This window comes from Patella vulgata, chromosome 3 (assembly GCF_932274485.2).
Source record: "Patella vulgata chromosome 3, xgPatVulg1.2, whole genome shotgun sequence".
Taxonomy (NCBI): Eukaryota; Metazoa; Mollusca; class Gastropoda; family Patellidae; genus Patella; species Patella vulgata.
The window spans coordinates 20,192,071-20,218,517 of NC_065881.2; the positions used below are offsets into that span (position 1 = coordinate 20,192,071).

General features: G+C 36.0%; 1 protein-coding gene across 1 annotated transcript; it reads left to right on the plus strand.

The window, feature by feature from the left end:
- The first annotated feature begins 5,941 nt into the window (after nucleotides 1-5,941).
- LOC126814336 (aquaporin-4) lies at nucleotides 5,942-24,828 on the plus strand. The gene is made up of 3 exons (XM_050539428.1): nucleotides 5,942-6,811; nucleotides 20,037-20,117; nucleotides 21,910-24,828. The coding sequence occupies exons 1-3, from the start codon at nucleotides 6,266-6,268 to the stop codon at nucleotides 22,120-22,122; spliced, it is 840 nt and encodes a 279-aa protein (XP_050395385.1). The 5' UTR covers nucleotides 5,942-6,265; the 3' UTR covers nucleotides 22,123-24,828.
- Nucleotides 24,829-26,447: the final 1,619 nt, after the last annotated feature.

The following is a 26,447-nucleotide window of genomic DNA, read 5'->3' on the forward strand; positions in this document are numbered from 1 at the left end:
GAGTATAATTATATTTGTCTTGGTCAATACAAACATCACATCAATATTTAAGCGCCAAACTGTTAACTTCTCGAAAATGGTGGGTGGGGTTGATGATTTCCGTGCTGGGTGGGAGAGTTACCGAGTATTTTCCAATCTTCTCTCTCTTGACCGTGGTACAGGACGGTTGAGTCTACTAGGGAAAATATATTTAGTCTGAGACAAATTCACCGAGGTCTTGTGTACATATAAATTGAGGAAAAGTGGGCAGACAGGCCGAAAGTTCCCTCATCGCACACTGCATGGGGTATGCCCATAAGCAAGAAATTAAATCCCATTTCATTTGTTTAATATTCCGCTGTACTAAGCTGATATATCGCTAGAATGACCATTATAAACTCCATTTATAACTTGTATCTTATTAAAGATGTTGACTACAGATTCCATCAAAAATAAACTATGTTTGTGACATTGTCCAGTGTTTGAAATAAATCAAGGTGTTATCGCTATTTTGAAACACCGCCGCAATTTTATTTTTCGTGAGGAAGATTAAATATGGATTTGTTCTGTCACGATAAAAACTACCTTCAAATAGCTCAAGCGACAAAAACACATCAAAATGATAAAGAACTAATCTATTTGAAAAATGTCCAATTTTGTATTCAGAATCCTGTTTCATATCTTATCTTTAAATGTGAAAGGTTATTTAATTATCTGCCATATCTGGGTTTTTTAAAGCATCGATCTCTACGGATAACACTGTGTAGTATCATTTAATTTATCTTGCCAATTTAACACATGTTTTCATCGTCTATTTGTGTCATCGTCTTATGAGAGACTTCGCCGTATGTTTATTTCTCCGTATTCCGGCTTTAACAGTTCGTCCCATATTTAGACGAATTTTGAAAAGACGAATGGGGCCAGATTGTGAGGTATCGCGTGACAGTGACAATATACAGATCGTCTGAAGCATTATCTGTTCTCAGAACGGACTAAAGTAGGAATGGTATGGTAATTTCTATTTCTGTGGTTACATGTGAAATATTGAATGGAAGGAAAACTTCAGAATTTTGTTCTTGAGTTTAAAAGAACCGTCTACCATCCAGGGAAGGAATTCATAAACATTGTTACAAGATACAGTGTTTCACCAAACATTTTATAACAATCCCCCGAGCTAAATTTCTCTCATAGCACACTGTATGGCGTATGCCCGTCTTCATTAGCCCAGTTCGGAAAAGAACAGTAAGACGTTAAACCCCATTTCATTTCATTTCCTAAATCCTCCATTTTCTTTCCGAGCATGGAAGCCATAGTGAGGCGCGGGTCTCCCATGTCAGTGGTGCAGAACGGAGGGTCTGGCAAGGAACAACCCACATTGGTTCGGATGGGACGAAAAACCGATGTCCCGTGTACACAGGCGTGCACGTAAAAGAACTCATGGCAGTTGGAATTCGATATGAGTTGGCCGTAGCGCCGCTGTTAGGGCAAAATTGCTCCCATAGCACACTGTATGGCGTATGCCCGTCTTCATTAGCCTTGTCGGGGCCGAACATATGAAGGTTAAACCCCCATTTCATTTCATTTCTCTAGGAGAGAAAGCAATGTGTACAAGCTTAAGGTATTCCCAATATGGCGGTAATCGCACACAGCGATTACTCGAGGGTTTCGGTATGTTGTTTTTATTAAAATTGTTTAAGCTTATTAAACATGTACGGGCGTACCAGGACCTGGCCATGATGTTTGAGAATATGGTACAGAGAGTTCCCCTTCATTCGGGTACATATAGATTTCACAAAAAGGTATTGTTCTCTGCATATACACCTATCACTCTGTAAATGTAAAGACAGAATTTGAAAAGCTTTCTTTAACAAATGCTGACACGGTTATGACGTCATAACTTTTTATTGAGGATGAAATTGAGAAATTTAATTAACCATTATCGATGCAGAATTGTTCAAAGGTGAATTGACTGAGCCTTGGGCTTTTTCGAAGAGTGTCACGCGAAGAACAAGATGGGTAGCGGTTAGCGACCAGTTCCTGGTCCATAAAATAAAGAATTATGATGCTCAATCCAGCGAGAAGTAACTAAGATAAACGCACATTTAGAAAAAGGACTGTTTTAAAATAAAATGGGGTTTAACGTCCTACTGTTTTGCTCCTAAACTGGGCTAATGAAGACGGGCATACGCCATACAGTGTGCTATGGGGGAAATTTTGCCCGGGCAGCGGCGCTACTGCCTACTCTTATATCGAATTCCAACTGCCAAGGGATCTTTTACGTGCACGCCAATTTGTACACGGGGCCTCGGTTTTTCGTCCCATCCGAACGACTAGACAGCTGTCATTGTCAGGCCCTCCGCCCTGCATCACTGACAAGGGGAAACCACGCCGGAAAATCTGGATGAACTTTCTCGGCAAATGCAGGGATCGAACATCCAACCTCCAGGCTAGCGAGCCAGCGTCTTACCCACATAGCCACGTGATCCCCCGGACTGTTTTAACCGCACATGAATACTACACAATGAAGTTGGTAATGTCTTTGGGAATACAAGTACTGTAGCTAATTCTACTTAAACTGTTCTTACGCAACTTTCTTAAATTCTCCCTCGGTGGCTTATTTCTGTTGACCTTGTAATGGATATGAAATAAAATGGGTATTAATATCCTACTTTTCTGCACCGACTCGGTTAATGAAGACGGCCATACAGTGTGCTACGGTCGACTCTCAAATTCGAATTAAAACTGTTAAGTGTTTTTTTAGTACACTAAACCTCGTCATTTCGTCCGATCCGAACAACTAGACAGTCCTTACGAGGCCCTCCTGGTACTACTGACAAAGGAAAACCACACTTGGAAATCACAAAGTACTTTCTCGGCCAACACCGTCATCGAACCCCGAACGGACCCCCTGCTTAGAGAACGGGGTTCGATTCCGGTGCTGTCCAAAAAAGTTTTCCGGGAATTTGTAATGGCGAAATTGACGTGTTATAAACCTATAGTAGAATGAAAAAAAAACAGGTAGGAATACAATGTTCCTTTCGTTTATCTTTATATGTACAGTTCCAGGAAATGAAATGGTGTTTGACGTCTTACCTTTGTGAACCAAGCGGTCTAGGATAGCTTAAATGATTTATGGTCATGCAGGTAGGCATTGGCTAAATCTCAAATACACACCCCTTCATCCATAGATTGGTTGGTACCCTCCCGTTTCGCCTACGTCCCATTTCGACTACAGCCTCTAACAACAGATTATATGGTTTGGTGGTTTTATTATCCCTATTTATATACCCTCTCTATAGCTAAAATAGATTCTTCCATATCCCATTTAAGCTACAGCGTATAACAGATTAAATAAAACAAACAGAAAAAAGAATGAAAAATTAATTTACAGAAATTGTATAAAATATGTAACAAAACAAGATCGTTCGCACTTCTCAATATTTCGAATTCTGTCAATGAATCTATAGAATATAGAGGTTAGGATGACTGTCTTGATATTTTTTCTTTTATGTTAAAGAAAACAAGATATAATATATAATGAATAAGCATTTTAACAATTATCATTACCTTAATTACATCTTTTAATCGGCAGAGCAGTTCATTGCTGATTAGTTGGGAGGGTCAGGATTTTAAGGGTCATAAAATTTGTAACCGATTGGTTTATATCTGGTTAGATGTAACGGTTTACTTGACCAGGTGTAAAGTAGCAGTCAAATGTCATTAAGTTGCATGGAGTTATTCTGAATAAGCAACTCGAATTCATTTAATATAGCCCTTTAGGGGTACTCCTAGCCTAAGTGGAGTATGATAGCCATTGAAATTTCAAGTGATTTTACTAAAACATATTGTGCGTTAATATAGCCCTTTAGGGGTACTCCTAGCCGAGGTGGAGTGACATGATAGCCATTGAAATTTCAAGTGATTTTACTAAAAAAAATTGTGCGTTAGTATCACTTTTGTTTAAAAGGGGAAATATACTTAAAAGTTATTACTGAAAAAAATCCGTGTCTCGGAAGGTCGTCGATAAGATCATACAATGCGTAATTGATGTCTTCTTTATTTGATTTTACAGACACCGATAGGAAAAACGGCGTTGTTCAACAACATAAAACACAAATTGAATTGTAGAAAAAATCAATTACTGAAGTAGTTTTTTTTTTTAAACTCAGAATGTTCCTTAGATGATAGTGTTAAATTATTGAACACACAGATGATCTTTAATAAATGTTTACAATTATTATATATAAAAGGACGGGGTTTAATCTCTATTAGGATTAACCTACCCTAACACTGCCCGTTGCCGTGGTTACGAATAGCCTTTCTATATCAAATGTGAAAATGGTATGAATTAAATTAAATTGTATAAAATTAATTTCACACACCGGCATCTTGGATGTTAGCCGATTAAAACATTTGGACGAACAAATATTTCCTCGTAAATACTTTTGACGCATTGATGATCTAACCTAACCGTAATTCAATGAAGCTACCAAGATCTCATCGTACTTGTTTATTAAAATTAGTGTTCTCACTTTAATTCGAAAATACTGTGGTTACGAACTACCTTATCCTAAATAATCTTCAATACGGTTTTGACGGTAATCGTGAAATAGTGCTTCATATATTATCGATAATCATTGGTCAAATTTTGTTTGGCGCACGTTATTTCACCGATATATCTAAAATGGGAAATCTAACTGAACAGAGTGGATGTGTATGTGGCCTATGGGGTAAAATATCGCAAGAGGAAAATGGTTGGGAACCACTGGTCTAGATTATTACGAAGTCAATTCCCGTTTTATTTTTTGATATTCTGTAAAATTAAGACTTTTATTACAGCCATGAGTTTATCGCCTACTCAGTAAGTTCCGACAGGTATCTGAGACCATTTAAATGGTATGTGCTTTGCTTTCTATTTCTAGAAACACAGATACGACTTCTCGTTTGATAATGTCATTTACACCTTTTTGTATTACATGTAATTATCATTCGGAAAATGCCTCACTGTTCGAGCCTATATAATAAACCTATTCACAATTAAATAATCTTATTGTTTTCAGATTCGACTTCTCGTTTGATAATGCCATCTACTTTAACCCTTTTTGTATTAATTACCAATCGGAAAATGCCTCACAGTTCAAAACTATATAATAAACCTATTCACAATAAAATAATATTCTTATTTCCATTATCTGAGACCCCTGAACAGATTACTCCGGCTTTTAAATGGGAAGATGAAGCGGCTATTGCAGTTTTCGTCGAGTAGCCTACTTGGTGACGCCTAGCTGTCAATATTCTTTTCGCAGAGGCCACATATTACCTTTAAATTTACTATTGGTAACCTTATTTTGTTTTGTTTTTTTTGGTTTTTTTAAAACCTTTTTGTACCTTTTCGCTTGTCCGCACTCTGTCACATGGATAAACACTGCCAATATCTATACTGATATGTGACCTGCCAGATCCAATGTGCTTATTTTATTCGCCAATAATTTGCACTACCGATTCCAGCAGTTTGGGAGACCTTTTCAACATCATCACTTTGTAATATTTATTAATTTCCGGAACATGTAATTTCAAAAATTACAGAAGCAATGTAAATATTTATTACGCTCTGCTCTCCGAGTTTCTCATTTAGGCCTTTTTGTAAAACTACAAAGGTTATATTTGGTTTCTTTCTTCGTTTAAAGTAAATGATGCAAGTTAATATAATTATAAGTTGTGTGTGTAGAAATTTAAAGGGTTGCAATGACGAGATAGGATAATCTAGATCGATATTTTACCTTTTCTAAATATGGATTCTTTTCCTGTGTTACCATCGATTGCTTGCTCGTCAACCGAGTACAGTGGCATACTTGATATTTCAAACAAAAACTGTTTTAGCTCTTAATAAGTTGAGATCGTTCACGTGTTACAGTAATTTTACTCTTATATTACTTGTTATGTCTGCGGTAATGATCACGAGTATCCAGTGCCTGCAAATGAAAATAATTCTTTCATTTACACTTTCTCTTTGAAATTCGATTATATAGTTTTCTTCATTCCATGTTTTATACAGCTCACAGTCAATTTGTGCCTAATTTCATATTAAGGTTCTCGCTAACAGCTTTAGTTCCTAATCGTACCAAAGTATGGACCTATAATGGGCTAATATACAGCTCAATCTAATATCGTGTGCTGGAAACCAGTAGAATAAATCACGCCAGTGGCTGTCTCGTAGTAAATAGGATTTGTATCGGAAGATAAACTGGAAAATCTGTTTCATTCGGTGTCTGTGTATCATTCGAATATGGAGTCGATATTTTTGACAATACGACGTTTTTCCTTCTGGAAAGCTGTGAAATGTGAATTTTTACTGACAATGTTTTACGTGTTAGTTGGATGCGCTTCCACAATTCCTGGAGATTCACATTATAAGCAGAATGTCAACGACTTAAAAGTGGCTTTAGCTTTTGGAATTACTTCCATGACGCTAATGCAGTGCTTCCTGCCAATTTGTGGTCCTCCTCAAATGAATCCGGCCATAACAATAGCTATGTTATGCACTAGACGTGTTCATGTTGTGACATCGTTTATCCATATTTTTGCTCAGTGTCTGGGTGGACTGGCAGGCGCGGGTATTTTGTACGGTGTGACTCCTGCCAGAAAACATGACAATTTAGGAGTAACTATGGTCCATAATGATATTGGTCGCGGTCAGGCTTTTGGTATTGAGTTTATAATAACGTTTATCATGACGTTTGCTTATTTTGCTGGCCATGATAACCCGGCTCTATTTGGAGGATTTCAGTCGGCACCTGTTGGTTTGTCTATTATGTTTGGTCATACCTTTGGGGTAAGTATCATAAAGGCAGGCTATCGTGTGTATTGGGGGTGGGGGGGGGGGCACTGATTAACTTGGTGGATGCAAGATGAAATGAATTCTAATAACCGTTACTCACCAGAACAAAACCCCAACTGTATCATTATTGGGGTGTCAAAATTTCCCAATCTATTTTTAAATCAATCAGTTTTAGTTCTTTCTGTAACAACTGCCTTTGTCCAAGCTTGTACGACAAGGAAATGGGTCGTCTGTTGTGGACCATGTCCGGATCCTTCGGCTTCCTCTGACGGCTAGATTCCTACGCGCAAAATTGAACCATATGTTACTCCTGGGTCAAGTGGGCGTACCCTCTCCCCGCCCCCTCGCTTTCTCTCATTGTAACTACTTAAACCATATTTGCCGTGCCAAAAAAGGTGCAGTTAATTTAAAGGTGTGCTTCGGGGAGTAGTTAATAACACGAACATAATTGTTTTGAACCTTTATCTATTTATTAATTTAAGAAGGTGGGTTTTACATCTTGCATTATAAAATGAAATGGGGGTTTAACATCCTACTGTTCTGCTAATATAATTGATATTGACATCGAAAGACCCCACCTACACCGATGCTTTGTTCTGTTGGTCTTGCACCCATTTCGGGTTGGGTGTCTTCATTCATGTATATCCAACCGTCCTTTGAATGGTCGTATATTATCAGCTACCTCATGCCATTCACGATAAATTAACTAAGGTTGTTCATATTCAATTTCCTAAATTACTATGGTTTAATGAAATTTTGTCCCATGGAAAGAATTCATTGTATTCAAAACAACAGCAACTAAAATAAAAGGAACATAACGAACTTCTATCTCTTAACACTCATATTATTTACCTGTTTAACACCCAACTAAACATTTGGAAAATGCGGTCATGAAAAATGCATTATGTTATTTTGTATGATTTTCCGTAATTTTCATTATTTTGTTGATAATAGGGGCATTTTCTCCGTACTTTAAATCGCTTATTTTATCCCTAAGCAGTTTTTTGCGGATTTTAACCGCTTATCTTATCTGGAAACAAGTTCCTTATCTGGGGAATTGTGATGCCATCGGAAGCTCAGGCTTAATAAAGAAGCACGTCTCCGTACTTTAAATCCCTTATCTTATTTGAAGAATTGTGATGCAATTACGGCATCGGAAGCCAGTGGAACCCAGCTTTAATAAGAACCACGTCTAATTGACTTGTTAGTCATGAAGTGGGGATCCATTAATAGACAGTTTAAATCCAGCCGTCGCTTCAATGGAATTAAAGGTCCGATTTCAGATAGGTTCATTCAATCAACAAAACTTGAAATGTTCGTGTCTTGAATTTTGTGGTCTTGATATTAATCTGTCCACACTATCCAAGTTCGCAATTCCAATAATTTCTTAAGGTACGATTTATTAAAAATTATTGTAAATTAAAGATGCATTATGCAAGAGCTAAACCTGTCTAGTGCAGGTCTTTTTTCTGGCTTCAAATGTTGCATTAACTAGTATTTAGACGAACTTCCGTGTCATGTAATAATTTAACGTTAAAACGGACAATCCATACTTCGTTTAATATCGTAGAAATGGTACTTGGCAATCGAGACTATTTAAGCTATATCGTGTCAAAACTTCAAACGCTCAGAATAAAGTAATTTGACTGAAATTATCTATTTGTGAACTTATATTGTAAGGACGACTAGCTCTTAACTAAACCTCACATAAAGCATCTTTAAAGATACATTACCATGAAAGTTAAATACCGTATTTCATGACACAAATGTCGAGGTATCCCTAAGAACGTAAGGAGTTTATTGTCTGCTGATCTAAGTCTTAACGGTTATGAGAGCACGGAGAGAATTAAACGTCCAGCAGGCTTTGTGGTTAAACGTCGGAAAAGGAGTTGGCTGAGGATAATCCACAAATTTACGCAGGCTTGGATATTTTGGTACATGGATAGCGACTAACGACAAATACACACTGGTAATGGATTCTAACCCAAGAAGATCACCTTTTAAACACAGCTGATAAAAATAGATTATCGCAGCATGGGAATATATCCAATTATAACATCAAATCACACGGTCTGTATACTCGGGAAGTCATCTTTAAAAGATTATTTGTGTCAAATACAAACATGGTAATAATTAATTCAGAACATACTTTAACCACTTGAACATAATTTTATTTTCATTTGTGCATTTAATTTATATCCTTGAAACTAAATATAGCTATCTATAGGTGACCCAGTCATAGAAAGCATGACTAGAGTACGAGGAAAACAATAAAATAAGTGCACTAAATCTACTTCAAGTCGGCCTTTCGTAGTTCAATGTACCAGTATCGTAGCGTAGCTCTGGACCCTCCGATCGTAGATCATTTTTCTCTTCGGATTTGCGCCATTTTATTTTTGATGCGAGGATGAATTTTATTTATTTTGAAAAACAATCTGTCATTTTTTTTCCGATCAAGACCGATGGGTCCCAGGTCCAGTCCGTCCCTGAATAGGGGTGAGTGTGTCGAGGTGGCACTACCACCCTTTTGTAAGATATTAAAATCATAGGCTATCTCCTTCTGACTACCCCAAAGCTACAATCACGTCAGTGCCAATGACTGAATCTGCCGAGAAGTCCGGCGGGGGTTTTCGACACTGCTATAGAGTTAAACCCTATTTAAGTTCATTTCTTAATATTGCCCCATTATTTAAAATTTAATGTACTAAGACCGTATTCTACTAAGACAGTTTATATTTATATTTGATTAGCAGGAAACACACACTTCAAACCCTATGCAATTGTTCAATGCCACATCCGTATGCAATATCCTTACAATTAATCATAGCTTGTATTAAACTATTATGAATTATATGGACTTTATAACCCTTTCATCTTAATTGTGTAATGTCAACCAAAGTGTCCTATACATGTATTTGTATTAGCCATCGTGAGTGGTTTCAATCTAAAGGGGTAGGGAGGCTCTCTTTATTAACATACATTTCATATACTTATACACTGAAAAAACCCTTGTGTTGGATCTCAACACAAGAACTTGTGTTAAAAATATTTAACACATGTTTGTGTTGTATTGCATTGCAATGACACAAGTTTGTGTTTTTTTCAATGTCTTAACACAAACTTGTGTACATTTATAAAATCTTATGTGTTTTTTTTCCATATAATTAATTACGTCGACATTAAAGATAACATTTATTATGTTCCTTTATCACTAGCCTATATGTAAAACCACTCTTCCTGAATTTGAATGTCGAGTAATTCACTTGATTTATTTTTTAATATTTCTAATTATCTAAAAGGATATATTAATTATTACAAACATTAAGTAGAAATCGCAATGTTTGTATCGTGCGATGCATTTAATATCTCTTTTAAAACAACGTATTTTATAACAGTATACTGATATAAGAGATCAAAGTTTTAGTCAATTATTATCTAAATATAAACTATTTATTTAATTAGATATAATAAAAGATTATTCTGATTCTACTCTTTGTTTATTTTCACATCTTGTCTCAGACAATATACAGAGACAGGTTATTACAATGTCTGCGTTTGGAAGTGTCTGATTGATATCGCCCCAATAAACTTGACACATCAAAGACAATAACAATTGTGTTATATCTACGTTTTAAAAAAATGTTTGAATGGGCGTGGAAATAGTCGAGTTAATCTTTTTATTTAATTTAATTGGTTCATTAATCGAAATTGGAAATTTATTCTTACCTGTAAATGACCAATTAAAATGAATTACTCTTAAAACAAAGAAAGAAATATTTATTGAAGTAATTTTGCGGTATTAAACCCTGTGGTACTGCAAATGTTAACTGTATTATTAAGCATTAGTATCGAAAAAAGTGATATTGTTGTGAAAAAAGTTTGTTCAGAAAATAAGAATATCAGGTTTGTGATTTTGGTATTTTTTAATACAATGTATTTATAACGCAAATTTTTCGTTTCGGTTAAAACAAAATATACCTCCATTTTAATTGGCCGAAGGATGTGTGACTAATAGAAATATGGCGGGCGGACAAACTGACCAAACAGTATATTTCGAGGTATTTGAGGTAAGCTAATTTAATATTATATCATAACTGCATGTGCATAATTGTGTTTCTGTTTGATTAAATATTCAAAAAATCATTCTTAGGATACAACCTCGACACCAGTCCGCCCTGAATTGCAATGTTTGTTTTGTGTTCTGGGCGCCATTTTGAATATAATACAATCCAGCGATAGTGTAGTCTAATTCCTTTAAAAGGGAATCCGAATTTGTTAATTTTCTGCAATACCACTTCGGTGGTAGCGGACGTTAAATAAAGCTATTTCACGTACAAAGACCTACAATAAAATCCAGGTGAATTGGGAAAAATATTCATGTATTTTCTTGATGAAGAGTAGCTATTTCAATTTGTAAATGCCCAGTCATCTTAGACAAATAATAATTCCAACTTCAAATCGGTTGTATTTATTCAAATCATACCATGAAGAATTGTATTTTTCCACTTGCATAATAATAAAAACTTGACTTTTATTATTTTATTTCTTCAGGCCAAGAGCACGGAAAATTGGTAATTGCCTTGTATCACTGCTAACTATAAGGCACAGGGAGCCTTGGGCAGAAATGATAATATGGTTCTCAGATATGTTACTGTGTACAGACTGAACAGAAAATATTTATACACTTGCTATTACAGTACTGGACAAATTAATAGCAATTTTTTCTAAAAACGTTGCAGAATTAACTCACTAAAATTGAAGTATGAATAAAATCATACACCGTGAATATATTGAACTGAATATTCTTACACATAACCATAGGCGTACGGGGAAATTTTTGACTGGGGGGCGGTGGTGGTTGGTGCCCCAAAAATGTAGTTAGGTTCTTAATATGTTACATAATAATAATAAATTCGCTGTTAAATTGGACACATTAAGAACACAATATTTTTTTATACAACTTTTACAAAGTACAATTGTGTGCCCAAATTTTCCCAGTATTTGGTTCCCAGCCCCCCCCCCCCCCCCAGCTCGTACGCCTATGCACATAACCATATTGACATCTACTTCACATTGCATGGTTGGTCGACGCAACGCCGTGTATAGATAAAGTTGCGACAACTGTGAAGCCAGGAATTTCATATGACGTCATGCAAACTTATTATCTATTTATATGACCTATTATATTGTTGGATGTCATTGATTTCAGCGAATAAGTGTATATAGGACATAAAACATACATTTTTTAAACGAAAAGTATAGCTGAACATACTATTATTAGTATTATACAACAAGAAGCGCACATTATTGTTATATAGCCTTATTCTATAAGAAAAATCAAAATAAAAGATACACTAGATAAAATTACTATTAAACCAGGGGCGGATCTAGGAATTTTGAAAAGGGGGGGCGCTGCAAAATGAAGGCATTGACCGCGGAGACGGGGCTTGCCGCTGAGGGGGGGGGGGGTCCCCAAGAAAATTATCCGTCATTTCCTTGCATCTGTAGCCATTCCAAGAGCTATTTCCCAGACTGGTGTGTTTGAGTCGATGGTTCGAGTCATTTGGGATCCCTACAACGGGTTGGGAACGGACATATTTGAGTCTGAGAAAAGGCACTTTCAGCCGTAAAAAAGGGCACTGTTGAAAATTAGGGGGGGGGGGGCGCCCCCCATTGAATCCGCCTCTGATTAAACATATTTAACTTGCATTCGCTTTTAAAGGAGCTAAATCGCTAATATTTGGGAACTAGAAATTGTCACAAATGGGTCGCACTAACCTTGATGTTGACAAATACGTAAGACGATATGAACATCAAGGTGATATATGCATATATGCAGCATAGATAATTAAAACTTCTATTCAAGTTAAACCAACTGTATCTATTTATGTCTTACGTCGAGCTGAATACATTTTATGATTTATTGTCATTAAAACATCTATTGGTGGTTAATAGTGTGTAACTAAAAACTAAAATTGGATCTTATTATTGCCAATGATATAATGTACCTTGAATTTGTTATCACGAAGTCTATCGCATCCAGATATTTAAAGCGCGTTTACAATATATTCATTTTTTTTGTATCGTAAAATTCATCTTCATTTGACGAACTACACCCAAACTACAGTCAGTGTAAACACGGTTTGGAGACTATATCTGAACTAAAGGGTACATCGAACTACGTTGTACATCATGCTTAAGAGACACTATCTAATATCCAACAGGAAAAATGACGATTAATTTAATATCCGCCAATTGGTGTTGCTGCTATTTTGTATTTTCAAAATTTATTTTCAAATTCACAGACATCGAAAACCATAAAGGACATTGCAAAAGTCATATCTTACGTATCTTAAGAGATGCCCTTTTAGTCTACCAAATTTATGTTTTTTTTGTTAAATTGCCTTATACATGTATTACCAAATTCGGTAGCCCTTTTAAAAGAAATGCCCGGCACCACATGGAAAATACATTTCTTTAATTGATGTTTGTCAAATTCGATTTCCGCACATTTCGCGTACATAACCACGATATAATGATCGAACATTACGTACATCAGATAAACTATTTTTAAAGCCCAAAACTGTTTAACTAGTCTCTTTTAGTTATCAAGCACCTGTTTTATGGGATAATCTACCATTTAGTTTAAGATGTTGTACATCTCTATATTCTTTTAAAAAACAACTTAAATCACATTTATTTAATGAGGCTTTTAACTGACTCTGTATACAATTGTTAACATGTCCATAATCTTGTTGTTTATTTATGATTACATTGTCACTTTGTAGAGTGCCCCTGAACATGTTTTATGAAAGGGCGCGCTATAAATATGCTGTAATAATAATAATAATAATAATATTACTAAATTTGGTGGCCATTATGAAAGAAACGCCCGGCACCATATAACAAATACTTCTTTTTTTTAATCAAGTTGAAGCGTTTTGGCGTAAAACATCTGTTTAGGCGAGATGACGTGTTTTTGGTGTACATGAGTAAGCAATAATGCTACCTGACTAAAATACCCCCCCCCCCCGCCTTTTGCATTCGCATGTAGTCATACATATGAGTCTCAAAATAATATAATATATTGTTAAATTATGCTCTTTTCAACTCCCCCGCCCCCTAAATAACTCTATACCCATGACTGGTGTACCAAGTTAAATCCACATCAAAACCCCATTTGTCGATAAGTGTATTTATAATAATCACTTGAACATCCTTGGAGAATTATATCTATTTAGTGAATATTAATACCAAAGAAAGAAAACAACTCTAAATTCTGAATATAAAGTCATCAAATTCTTTTACAGATCTTATTGTGGAAACCCAAAAGTTATATTGCCTTTTTAATCACATTTTTGTTTTTAATGTCAAATACCAAACCATCTCTAATATTGTTTCATTATATAGAATGCAGTGTAATCCTAAGCACTAAAGATTTGGCCTGAAAACTTGAAATAATATAGAGGGATCATCAATAATTAATAGTAACATTCGATAATTATAAAAATGTATTATTGTAGGATGAAATCAACCTTTATTTTTAAACATTTAGTGAACATTTCGAATGTTAATGCCTCTTTTATATAAAATGGTTTTATTAATTAATCAATTTTTGTTTTACAAATTTTTAATTTTCTCCATTTTGTTTGATTTTTATGCTATATTTATTTTATCTATCTATAATTATTTGCCTGTGCTTTATCTATTAGTTCCCATTTATATACTGTAGAAAATTTTGAATTCCTAATCTGTTAAAGGGACTATTTTTTCTTAAAAGTATTTCAATTTAGTGCATTATTAATGTCTTTAGTGCTTGGTTTGGTTGATATTAAATTTAGATATATTTAAAATGTATGTTTTGGGACCATGGGGTAGGGATATTGTGAACATATATATTATATTCTCAGTTCTTTTTAAGGTTAATTGTAAAAAAAAATTAAATAGCTTTTTTTGAGGGGTGGGGGGATATTGTTACTATTGAACACAATTTTATTAGTATTGAAATTAACTTTGTTGATTAATATTCCAAATGTCTCGGTGCTTTATTTTTCAATTTAAATAGCTACTTTTTATTTAATAATTGGGAATGGGTGGGGTGGGGTGGGGGTATTTTTTCATTGTATAACACAATTTTATTAGTATTGGAATTAACTTTGTTTATTAACCTTCGAGATGTCTGTATTGGTATTAATTAGGCATTAATTTATTTTTTCATATCATATATTGAATAAATAATAATTTAACAAACAAAATTATTATGTCATTTATCAATAATCACAGTTTAAACAGAACGAATGGAAGGGGTTGCATTCGAAAGGTTGCTATACTGGATATAAATTGGTAAAATACAACACAAGTTTTTGTTCTACACAAGTTTGTACGAAACAACACGAGTTTCAGAAATTTCAACACAAACAAATTTCAGAAATTTCAACACAAATAATGTGTAGATTTTCACACAAGTTTTGTGTTATTTCAACATTTAACACAAGTTTTGTGTTGTTTCAACATTTAACACAAGTTTTGTGTTGTTTCAACATTTAACACAAGATTGTGTTGTTAAATAGAGACACCTAACTTGTGTTGAAAATAACACAAGTTTGTGTTGTTTCAACACAAGTTTTTTTTCAGTGTATACACTAAAATCAAACTCATGACTGTTTATTATCGTAAGAACGGTGGCAATGAAAATCGTTAAATTTTCAATATATTCCTTTTTCATTATCTGTTTTGGAACTATTTAAGCGAGAACTATCGGGCTCTTTATCCGAAGGAGGGTGGGGGTGGTGGTATCGATTCCCCACTTGTACGTCACAAGGAGTAGGGTCGCCTGTCCAACCTCGTGCGTTTTCTCCGGGCTCTCCGGTTTCCTCCCACCGCTAAAGACCACTACGCGCAAGCGAATTAATGATATACAATTGCACCATGTGTTAGTCCCGAAATGACCTAGTTTGTGTCGAGCGGACGTTAAACTCTCTCTCTCTCTCTCCCTCTCTCTCTCTCTCTCTCTCTCTTTATCTGAAAACTAACTAACTTATATAATGACCTTTTATCGCCAAACCCGACTTTAAATTCCCCTGTGTCGGCTAGATACCAGTTTCCATACTGAGATTATAATAAACAAGATTTTGCCATTATCTCTAAACAGTTAATCATCATGGAACATTGTTATGTGGCCATCTTAATATCGGAAAATAATAACAGTTCTGTTTTAAATGGCGACATTTTGACTGAGTTATAATCGACAAGGCGTTAAAGTACATAAATCACGATTCAATTATTTACTGGCGTTGTTTGATACATTTATAAATAGAACATGTTTGTCCCAGAACCAGTATGTCTGTCTATAATCAACATGGGTCGCCCAAGATGGTGGTCCCAAGTACACATTGCTAATTTAAGGGTGTTGCCATGACAGTCGTTCACAATGACTTTGTGTTATAGCTACCTATCATCAACTCACAATTTTATAAAATTTATATCTTTAATGAGTTGCAATGAAAGGGTAGTGGAGAAAAAACAAACATAAATCATAAAAATGTAACAAACATAGTTCGTGCGACATTAACGTTTGATAAAACTTTATGACATTGGGTGGGTTAGTAATCGTAGAAAAAAAACGATCATTGGACACAATAAATTAAATTATATTGAGAATATTTAGATGCATTGTCCCTTGACAATCGTACGCTGGGAAATGGCATGGGTTGAAATAAGGTTTAACGTCCTCCTGCTCTGCACCAACCGAGTTTATGCAGACGGGGATAGATCATAGGCCTGGAGTGAGCTTATTTCCATTTCCAACTGTTTTGTTTAGTTGAACATCAATGTGCATGTGTGTCCCATCCGTACGAGTAGACACTGGGCCAGCTGACGAAGACAAACCACACCGGAAAATCCCGAGGAACTTTCTCGCCCAACATAGGTATCATCCCAGGACCTCCAAGGTATGCTAGGTTCCCACTAATGTGCGATGGGTTACGATAGGATTGTCCATATTAGAGACTGTTGGCAATGGAAAATTTTTCCCATCCGTATCACGTATCCGTATCGTCACGTGATACGTTTCGTCAATGTAGTTTTAGAGTTTTGGCAGATTTTCGCGCCGCGTACGTATGAGTGGCTGAGCTGTGATTATTACTTTATTAGTTATATTACAGCATGATGGCAGTTATCTACAGTTAGTACTAGTCAAGTGCCTAGCCTACAAATTATATTTTATGTCGAATCACATTAAAAAATCTTCGACTTCGACCCGACAGCAATGTTTGGTTTCACTAATGAATCATTTCAGAAAGTTTATACCCCTTTATTATAGAATGACATCATTTACATATTTGCAAGGTCCCACCTCCCTATATTTAGCGTGTAGATCAACCAGCATGCAGACAGACAGACATGAAAAATAGGAAAATTCCGAGAAAAACTCATCAAAAATATTGATTAAATTCCAGACTTTATCATGGTTAAAATCACATCAAATACACACCTTCGTGTTTTAGGATACACATAGATCCATAAAAGCGCTATGGCACAAGATTTCAGGGTCTAAAAGTTGCAAAAAAGACGACGATGTTATACGGCCTTTTTCCGTATGAAAGCTGTTCGATAGGTGCTGTCGTGTCCGTGTGTCGTATCCCGTATGAGAAATACACACACATTGCTGACGTCACACGCAAAGTCGATACGGATACGGACCAGGAATTTAAGCTTGCCAAAAGTCTCTAATGAGTCTACGATCTGGAACGTGCAGATACGTTCGGATACGTTTTGATACGATCAACATGATTGCTACGACTGACCACTATATATGATGAAACCTGATTGGATCACCACGATTAATTAATTTCCATCGTAACGATTAATTCTACGATTTCCATCGTAGCACGAATCGTGATAGTTGCAACTGAGCATTAGTTAACCACGCAGCTGAGTTACTCACTAATCCATCGCAGCAATTAATTCGGCTTTCAATCATTTACAAAACCAACATTAACGCAAGATTGGCCACAATCCCTTGATACCTCCAGTGACCCATATAAGCAAAAAAAAATGTCATATTAAATTCTTTATGAAATCAAAGAAGAACGGAACTTTGATGCATAATTAATAGTCTGTTGTTTTGCTGCCACGAATCGTATCACGTAATGTCATGATAAATGACCGCGAACCATGTTGATCGAGCAAAATAAAAAAAGAAATCTTGCTAGAAATCTAAGAATGTATTATTCATAACACTTTTATCAATTTGTTCTGACAACTGGGTGTATTGAACTGTGAAATGGTTGTTGTTTTGTTTGCATTCTAATCCAAATATAAAGCTTTGCTTGTTAAAGACGAGAGAAATAAACTTCTATGTAACTTGTATTTAATATAATTGTGTCATCCCATAAACAGTATTAATTCAACAGCAGATAATTAGTATTTACAATCTAAAAATATCAGTGAAAGGTACGCGTTTTCTGTTTCCATATATAACGTGTATAAATTCGTATCGCCTACGAAAGCAAAGTGACATCCCAACATACTTCTGCAGAACTTCTCTATTTTCTTCTTCTTTTTTACCATCTACAATTCGAGAATGGAATCTACTCGGTCTTTCTACTAGAAACTTACCAACTTTATCTTCTTTTAAATCTAAACTCGGCCACCTTGATCAAATTATACCTTCAACATACTACTCTGGCAGCAGGAAAAATCAAATTCACCATTCTCGCCTTCGACTCTCTTGCAGTGATTTAAACGGACATCGTTTTCTCAGGCATATTTCTGACAGCCCTACATGCGAGTGTGGTCACGCCTTTGAAGACCCTGAACATTTTCTTTTAACTTGTCCCTTACGTTCAGATGCACGATCTGCGACAATATCAAACTCTTCCAAAACTTTATCAAAATTCTCAAAATTTATTATTCGGAACTGAAGATAGGAACAATTCTGAAGAAATTTTTTCGGCAGTACATAACTTCCTCGACATCTACCAAAGGTTTTGAAAATTCCGTATGTAAATTTATGAAATATAAACATTCTGATTGTGGTTTGTACATATCGTGTATATAGTGTATATAGCCATCTTATAATTTAATCGTTCCTCTACTTTACTTTACTTTTCATTATATATTTATGTTTGTACTTTTATGGAGAGGGGGTCTATGGGCTTCTGTCTGTTCTCCAATCCAGTTTCTGCGAATAAGTTTAGAAAAAAAATAACGTGTATTTCATTCTGAAACTGGAATTGCTGTACGGATAAGAAGCCCGCAGTGCAACATAATACTCGGCAACAAAATTTAAACTGTACCGCAGTCATAGGTTTGTTTAATGTTTGTGGTGGTATATTGTCGTCTAATTAAGTCTAAAAGGTCGCACATTTTGATATTTTATTAAAATTTCAAACGTGCTTGGAATGCGTAACTATTGATTTGGATGAAAACCCTATTTAAAGTCATAGTTGTAATTCACTATACACTGTGCTTGGCGTATTATGAGGATGAACTCTATCGAGACGGCAGAGTAGTTGTTTTAGATATTTATTTTTAAAACTTGCTGATATTCCCCTAATCAGCCAGCTGCATTCCTCCATGTTAACTAACAATTGGGATCATCTCAAGCCTGACACAACAGGAAGTCTAGTGTCCGCTCGCGATTTCTTCTTTCTTCTTTTCTGGTTGACAGTTCGTTTGTGTTCGGAATCAACCGTTCACGGCCGCAACTTGACGAAGCTCGATGAAAACCACGGGATTGTTTTAAACCACTGTCAAATCGCATATAAACAACCGTAAAGCTATAGCCTGTAGGCCATTTAAAACAGATTCCTCATGCACCTTTTGAATCTGGCACTGTAGGTCGTGGGTTTGCCGAGAATGAAATGAAATGGTCTTTAACGTCCTACTGTTCTGTTGAAACTGGGCTAATGAAGACAGGCATACGCCATACAGTGTGCTATGATGGACATTTTGCCCGGACAGCGGCTCTATGGCCTACTCTTATATCGAATTACAACTGCCAAGTGATCTTTTGCGTGCACGCCAATGTATACTCGGGACCTGTCCTTGTCAAGCCAGTCCTGCACCACTGACAAGGGGAAACCACTTCGGAAAATCCCGATGAACTTTCTCGGCCAGCGTCCTACCCACTTAATTACCATGGCCAGACATAAATAGCCACGCCATTTCATTATGATCTGAATTTGCATTAACTCAATAACTTCTCTTTTTTCAGTGGCAATTTACCGGAGCAAGTATGAACCCAGCTCGATCTCTTGGACCAGCTATAGTTTGTAACGAATGGTCTGACCACTGGGTAGGTCCACACAAATTTCTTTTATCAATCTGCATCAATAACCGCAAAAGAAAAGTTTAAAGATGCATTTATATAAGAGCTAAATCTGCCTATTGCAGGTCTTTAGCTTTGGGCTTCAAAAATTACATAAATTATTAATTAGGCATTTATTCACATGCCAATTCCATATTATACTTTCTAGAGCATCGAGTACTCGTGTTTAAAACACAATCGGCATTTAATAATTTAATGTAAAAATGAATGATCGAGATTCTGTTTATTATCGTAACAGTGGTACTTGATAATTGAGACTACATTGTAATAAGTTCAAACACTCATAACTTGGTTCAGACTAATTTGACATAAATTTTCAATATATTCATTTTGCATTGTCTATTTTTGAACCATTATAACCATAACGACCGGCTCTTTATCTAAATCTTACATAATGCACCCCGAACTGTCAGCGTCAGTTGCAATTGGTTTTAAATTAAATGAATTGAATGATTTAACCAGGGCATTAAAGGGTTTCTTTATGCCCGTTTCTTAATTACACGTCGATTGTTGGAAGAAATATCTATTATTTACAGGAATCGTTGACATAACCTATTTACAACAAGTCTAGTTTACGGTTTCAAACCAATTTCAATGAAACCTTAATGACTTTTGTAAGTTAATCAGGGGATTTTTTTTTATGTTCGTTTCTTCTCTGTTTCTGAATTCAGATATATCGTGACCTAGGAGATAATTATAGACTGGAGTTCGACTATTGTATTTAATATAATAGCTATATAATGTAGTACCTAATCGACAACGTAATTAAAACCGTAGACGTTGTGGGTAAAGAGGGTGTGGACTAGCCCCAGTGCCAGATTTAGGGAGGGGGTCTCGTAAGTGGCATAGCCTAGGGCCCTGTCTTCGACGATCTTCATCGAATGTTTTTGACAGAGGCATGCTAGCAAATTCAAATACCTTGTTTTAGTTTGAATATCTGAAAATATAATTAAACTGCAATAATTTCACAAAATAGGGAATTGGCTTGACTAGGGTTTTAATGTCTTCAACAATACTTCGGTCATTTTGAGGCTATAAGGCATAAGTGCAATGCGAGGAGGGGTTCTTTAGATTCCATTTGCTAAAGGTTTTATTACGCGTATGGATATACGTACACGCGTACACTTCGGTTTTGCGTTCCATTCGAACTAGGCACACAGTCCTTGTTAGCCCCGCGAAAGCTAGCACAGAGAAGTGTAGATCCGGCTTGTAAAATCCGGTTACGGCTTTTCTACTAGACCTAGGTGTGGATTCGAACCTTGGAAATACTAGTCGAGAGTCCAGTGCCTTGCGTCCTAAGCAGGGTACATCCCTTTAAAATTCCGATATTTCCTTCAGTGACGTAATTCGTTGTGTCTAAATGCAATCTGATTAAAACACAGATCCTATTTCGTTTCGTTTTTATAGTTCAAAATTTCGTTTTACTTGTCTTTACTACACTATGATCTGGATGAGTTGTTATCATTGATGTTTTCTGGGGGATTAGCCAATGAAACGGTCTGTTACGGCGAGTTCTTGGCCTTTTGATACACGGAACTGTGGGTAAACCACTAGAAACATCAATGCTGATTAATTAATCAATGTCCGACGTGATAGGGTCAAAAGCCGCTCGTTCGATCCCTGACGTGAACTCCCACTATAACTTGGCAGATCTTCATGTAGTGTAGGCCATCGAAAGTATAAGAAAAAAACAATCGAAATATAGATCTGTATTTTAATCAGATTGGTGTAAGTGATGATGTTTTTTGTCTATTTGCAGGTATATTGGATAGGTCCTGTGCTGGGTTCTATACTCGGCGGTATAACCTATGAATACACAACTGGGGGCGGACCCGAGATTAAAAACTTAAGGCGGAACAGTTCCCTCGGAACAATGATGAACACGGAAACTGTTCGTGGCAGTAAAGAAAGTGTTGATATGCCGACAGAATTGACATTCACTATACCGGCCACACCCGATCCTGAAATATGAAAAACGCTTAAAGAGGGATACACTGTCGTTCTATAAACCTTTAAAGGTGTTTTAAAGCAACAATTTCCTATAATACTTTTAAAATTTACCACCAAAGATTTATATGTGGACATGTATCTAGATATTGGGTCAATATGGCATCTGATAAATAACACATATCGCATGTGTATAGTGTCCAGCTAAGATGCTTTATTGGACCCATGCCGTCTTAGCAAACGAGGCATTTCAACCTAACCCAATTCTGAGGAGCTTTTGTATTTTCAGGCAAAATCGGGTTACACCTATCTTCTAATGAGTTTTTGATTATAAATAATATAAAGTGGGGCATTGGTCAAAGAACAATTATAATGTTATGTTAGATTATTTGATAGCGACAGGTGCTTGGGGCCGAGGGTGGGGTTGGGCAGTATACCTCAGTTTTTGCGTGCCCATTATCGTGCAGGCCAAACGTTGCAATCACTGTGTGTCGTTTGCTTATGTATGAAGACTGCTATAGAACAATCCGAGCGAATTTGCAGTTAGAAGCTCACTGTGTATACGCGAACTGAAGCGTAATGTAAGTGGGGCTCGTTTAAGGCTTTGTCCCTTCTTATATTAATTTCCCTGTTCATATATATATAGCCATGGGTTTTGAATTTACTTAGTACACGCGAAAGGTTTCTCCGCTAGTATACACAGTTTTAACCTTGAATTTACAAAGTCATCTTGTACACATAAGCCCCACCCCCCCCCCCCACCTCCCGTTCATAACCCATTGTTAATTCCCCGGTTAACGTCAGGCACAAGCCTATTTGTCCCGATTGTCAGTGTATTGGGTTTTTTTTGTAGTGATATCAACACTCGCGTATATTTAGAAAAGGAAACCGCGGTCATGGCTGAATTTTGAGTTCACCGAGATTTTCCGGCGTGGTTTTCTCTTGTCAGTGGTGCAGTACAAAGGGCCTGACAAAGACAATTGTCTAGTCCTTCGGATGGTACGAAAAACCGAGGTCCCGTCTACATATTGGCATGCACGTAAAAGATCCCTTGGCAGTTGGAATTTGATATAAGAGTAGACCTTAACGTCGCTGTCCTAGCAAAATGTCCCTGATATAATACTGTATGGCGTATGTCCGTCTTCATTAGCCCAGTCGGAGCAGAACAGTAAGACGTTAAACCCCATTTCATATCTGAATTTTGGCATCATTCCCTTAAGCGAACTTATCCAAGATGGTATTGTTAAATCAGCTCTCGAAATCTGCTTCAAACATTCAGTAAGCTACTTCAAAGAATGTCACACTCATTACAATCCTGAATGACATTTACAGGCCATAAAAAAATAATGATAAAATATTTATAGTAAAAATATTTTATAAACAATTTACCGATAACTTAACTACAGTTTTAACTGCTTGTCAACTAGCTCTGGAATTATACATTATCTTCGAACAAATTCAATGGAATATTTGTCAAGCTTCAACATGTAATTGATTTATAAACAGTATTATGGAGCAAAAAAGGTGTCGAAAATGTCAACATCCGCTTCATATTGTTGTTAAAAGAAGATTAGGAGGATACATTGTGTTCATATTGATGTATGATGCGCCAAAATCAATATCTAAAATAATAACTGATTGTTGACAGAATAATGTGATTTCTATTTGAGGATTATTTAAAACAGTGTTTCATATTATTTATATTATAAAAAAATCCTAACTTGTCCAAACGAAACAGCATGAGACAAAAGTATTGATTGTGCAGATTTGCAGCATTCTACACAGTTCAGAATGTCAAACAGCATTTATTTTACATATTATAAACCGTTCATTTTAAGAAATATTTGTGTTTTATCTCTTCTAAGTCGCTATTTTATATTTTACACCTTGGAATACAATATTTATTAAACATACATTATGCAGGGGCTAAATCTGTCTATTGCAGGTCTTTCTTTAGGCCCGAAATGTTATCTAAATTATTAATTAGACATTAATTAACCTATCCAGACCATAATCAACTCTAGATGGCATCGCTAGCCTGCGATCTTCAGTGGGTTGTGAGCCGATTTACTGCATAACTTTCCTTCACGATTTAACGATTAAATGGATAATCGAGACTATGCTGTTTATCGTACTGACTTTAGTAATGATGATCGAGGCTAAGCGGAAATTTAAATTGCTTAGTTCTCGGTTCATAGTGGATCAATTTGAATGAAATTTTCAGCAAATTATCTAATTTTTAACTATTATAGTGAGAACTGCCAACTCGTTATCTAATATTCCATAATGTATCTTTAAATGAATATTATAATGACTTGTGTACACATTTCTGAATTCTACACAGTTCAATTTAGAATGTCAAATAGGATTACAAGTCGTTAATTTAAGAAACCTGAGTGTTTTATCCCTTTTTTCGTTGATATTCTATATTTTACACCTTCGCTATTTATTAAATGTATATAATGCCATGTGCACGTTTCTGAATTTTGTTTCTACCAACTCACGCGTTTGAAGTTTTCTACGCAGTTCAATTTAGAACATTAAACAACATAAGCCATCTATTTTAATAAATGTGTGCGTTTTAGTCCTGAAAGACTAGCCAAATATTATCTTATTATTATCCAGTACTGACAGAATTCTTCAATTATGTCAATATCAATGAGTTAATTCCTGTAAAATGTGAAAACATGTTACGATAACCTGAAGCATCTATCGTAACGGTGATAAATGGAACGGCTAAACATTGAATAAATAACTTATTTTCAACTAACAAACGTGTGGTTATTCAAATAATTGTACTTTTATCTCATTTTTGGGTAATTTTGGCCAAATGTTTTACCTCAAAAGATTGATTTTTGATAGTATGTGTTTTGTAAGTATTGGGTGATCAAGGGAGATAACAGGAATAGCGAGATATTGACCACAAATCAACTCAATCTGTTTTACATAATTGAAGTACATGTATTATGTTAGTTTTTAACAATAATGGGGTAGAATGTGAGAGTATTGGGTGAGTATTGGGTGTTATTGGGTAAATCGTTCTGTCTCTTTTGGGTGACTAATCAATATGTTACAATATGTTTCTGAATTACTTTTGCTGTCATCGCGCGCGTTACAGTTTCATTATACCCCTGGCAGACCGGAAAATGGCCTCAGAGCGCGCCCAGATCGCCATAAGCGTGGTAAACGCATGCTGGAAACGCCAGATATCGTGATGGGGTCTCCATAGTCGCCAATAATCCTCGACTCACGGTGTTTGTTTTGAGCATGTTCAAATCATAAACAAACGCCAAGGTTTGGTGATCTGGGCCCTGTTTCTCGAAATCTTAACTAAAGATAAGATCCTAATTTTTGTAGATACTTCAATTTTGATTGGCTAAGCACTAAAATCAAATCTAATATTATCCAATCAAATTACTAAAATTTGGATTTTATCTTAGTTAAAATTTCGTGAAACAGGCCCCTGACCTGAAAACCTGCAAGAACGCGACATTTTTCCAATTTGTAATTTTGTTGGACATATTTACGTTTGCCGGCGACTTTGTGCATTTTCTGGTTGCTGTACGGTCGCAGCAGCGCTGTAAGGACGGCACCCCGGTCTGACGGGCGTATAAAGACCCAGGTATGAAGCCTAGCATGTTGGGTATAATCCTAGCTCTAACCAGTTAGTTCACATTAGTATTTTTATACGCCCACATTTTCATGTGGACGTATTATGCCGTCGCTCCTGTCCGTCCGGACGTCCGTCCGTCCGTCCACAATTGTTTGTGGACCCTCTACAGGTCACAATTCTTATCCGATTTTGACGAAACTTGAAATATAGGTTTATCTCCAAAAGATCTCGGCTGTTTTCGATATTGGCATGTATCGGATCGAAACTTCATGGATTATGGCCCCTGTTTCTACAAAAAATCACGTTTTTAGCTTGTGGACCCTATAGAGGTCACAATTTTTATCCGATTTTGTTAAAACTATAAGTTTATAACCCAAAGATCTCGGTTCCTTTCGATATTCGCGCATATCGGACCGTAACTTCCTGAATTATGGCCCCTGATTGTACGAAAAATCGCGTTTTTATCTTGTGGACCCTATAGAGGTCATAATTTTTATCCGATTTAAAAAAAAACGTATTATTATATCACCGTTACACCCTAAGGACGACTGAGTTCGAATTTCGTGAAAATCGGCCCAAAATTGACAGACAAAATGGCCGCCGTTCGTTCTCAAATAGCGTAAAAATATGGTATATCAAGGTTGTGGACCCTATAGAGGTCACAATTTTTATCCGATTTTGTTGAAAATTGAAATGTAAGTTGATAACCCAGAGATCTCGGTTCCTTTCGATATTTG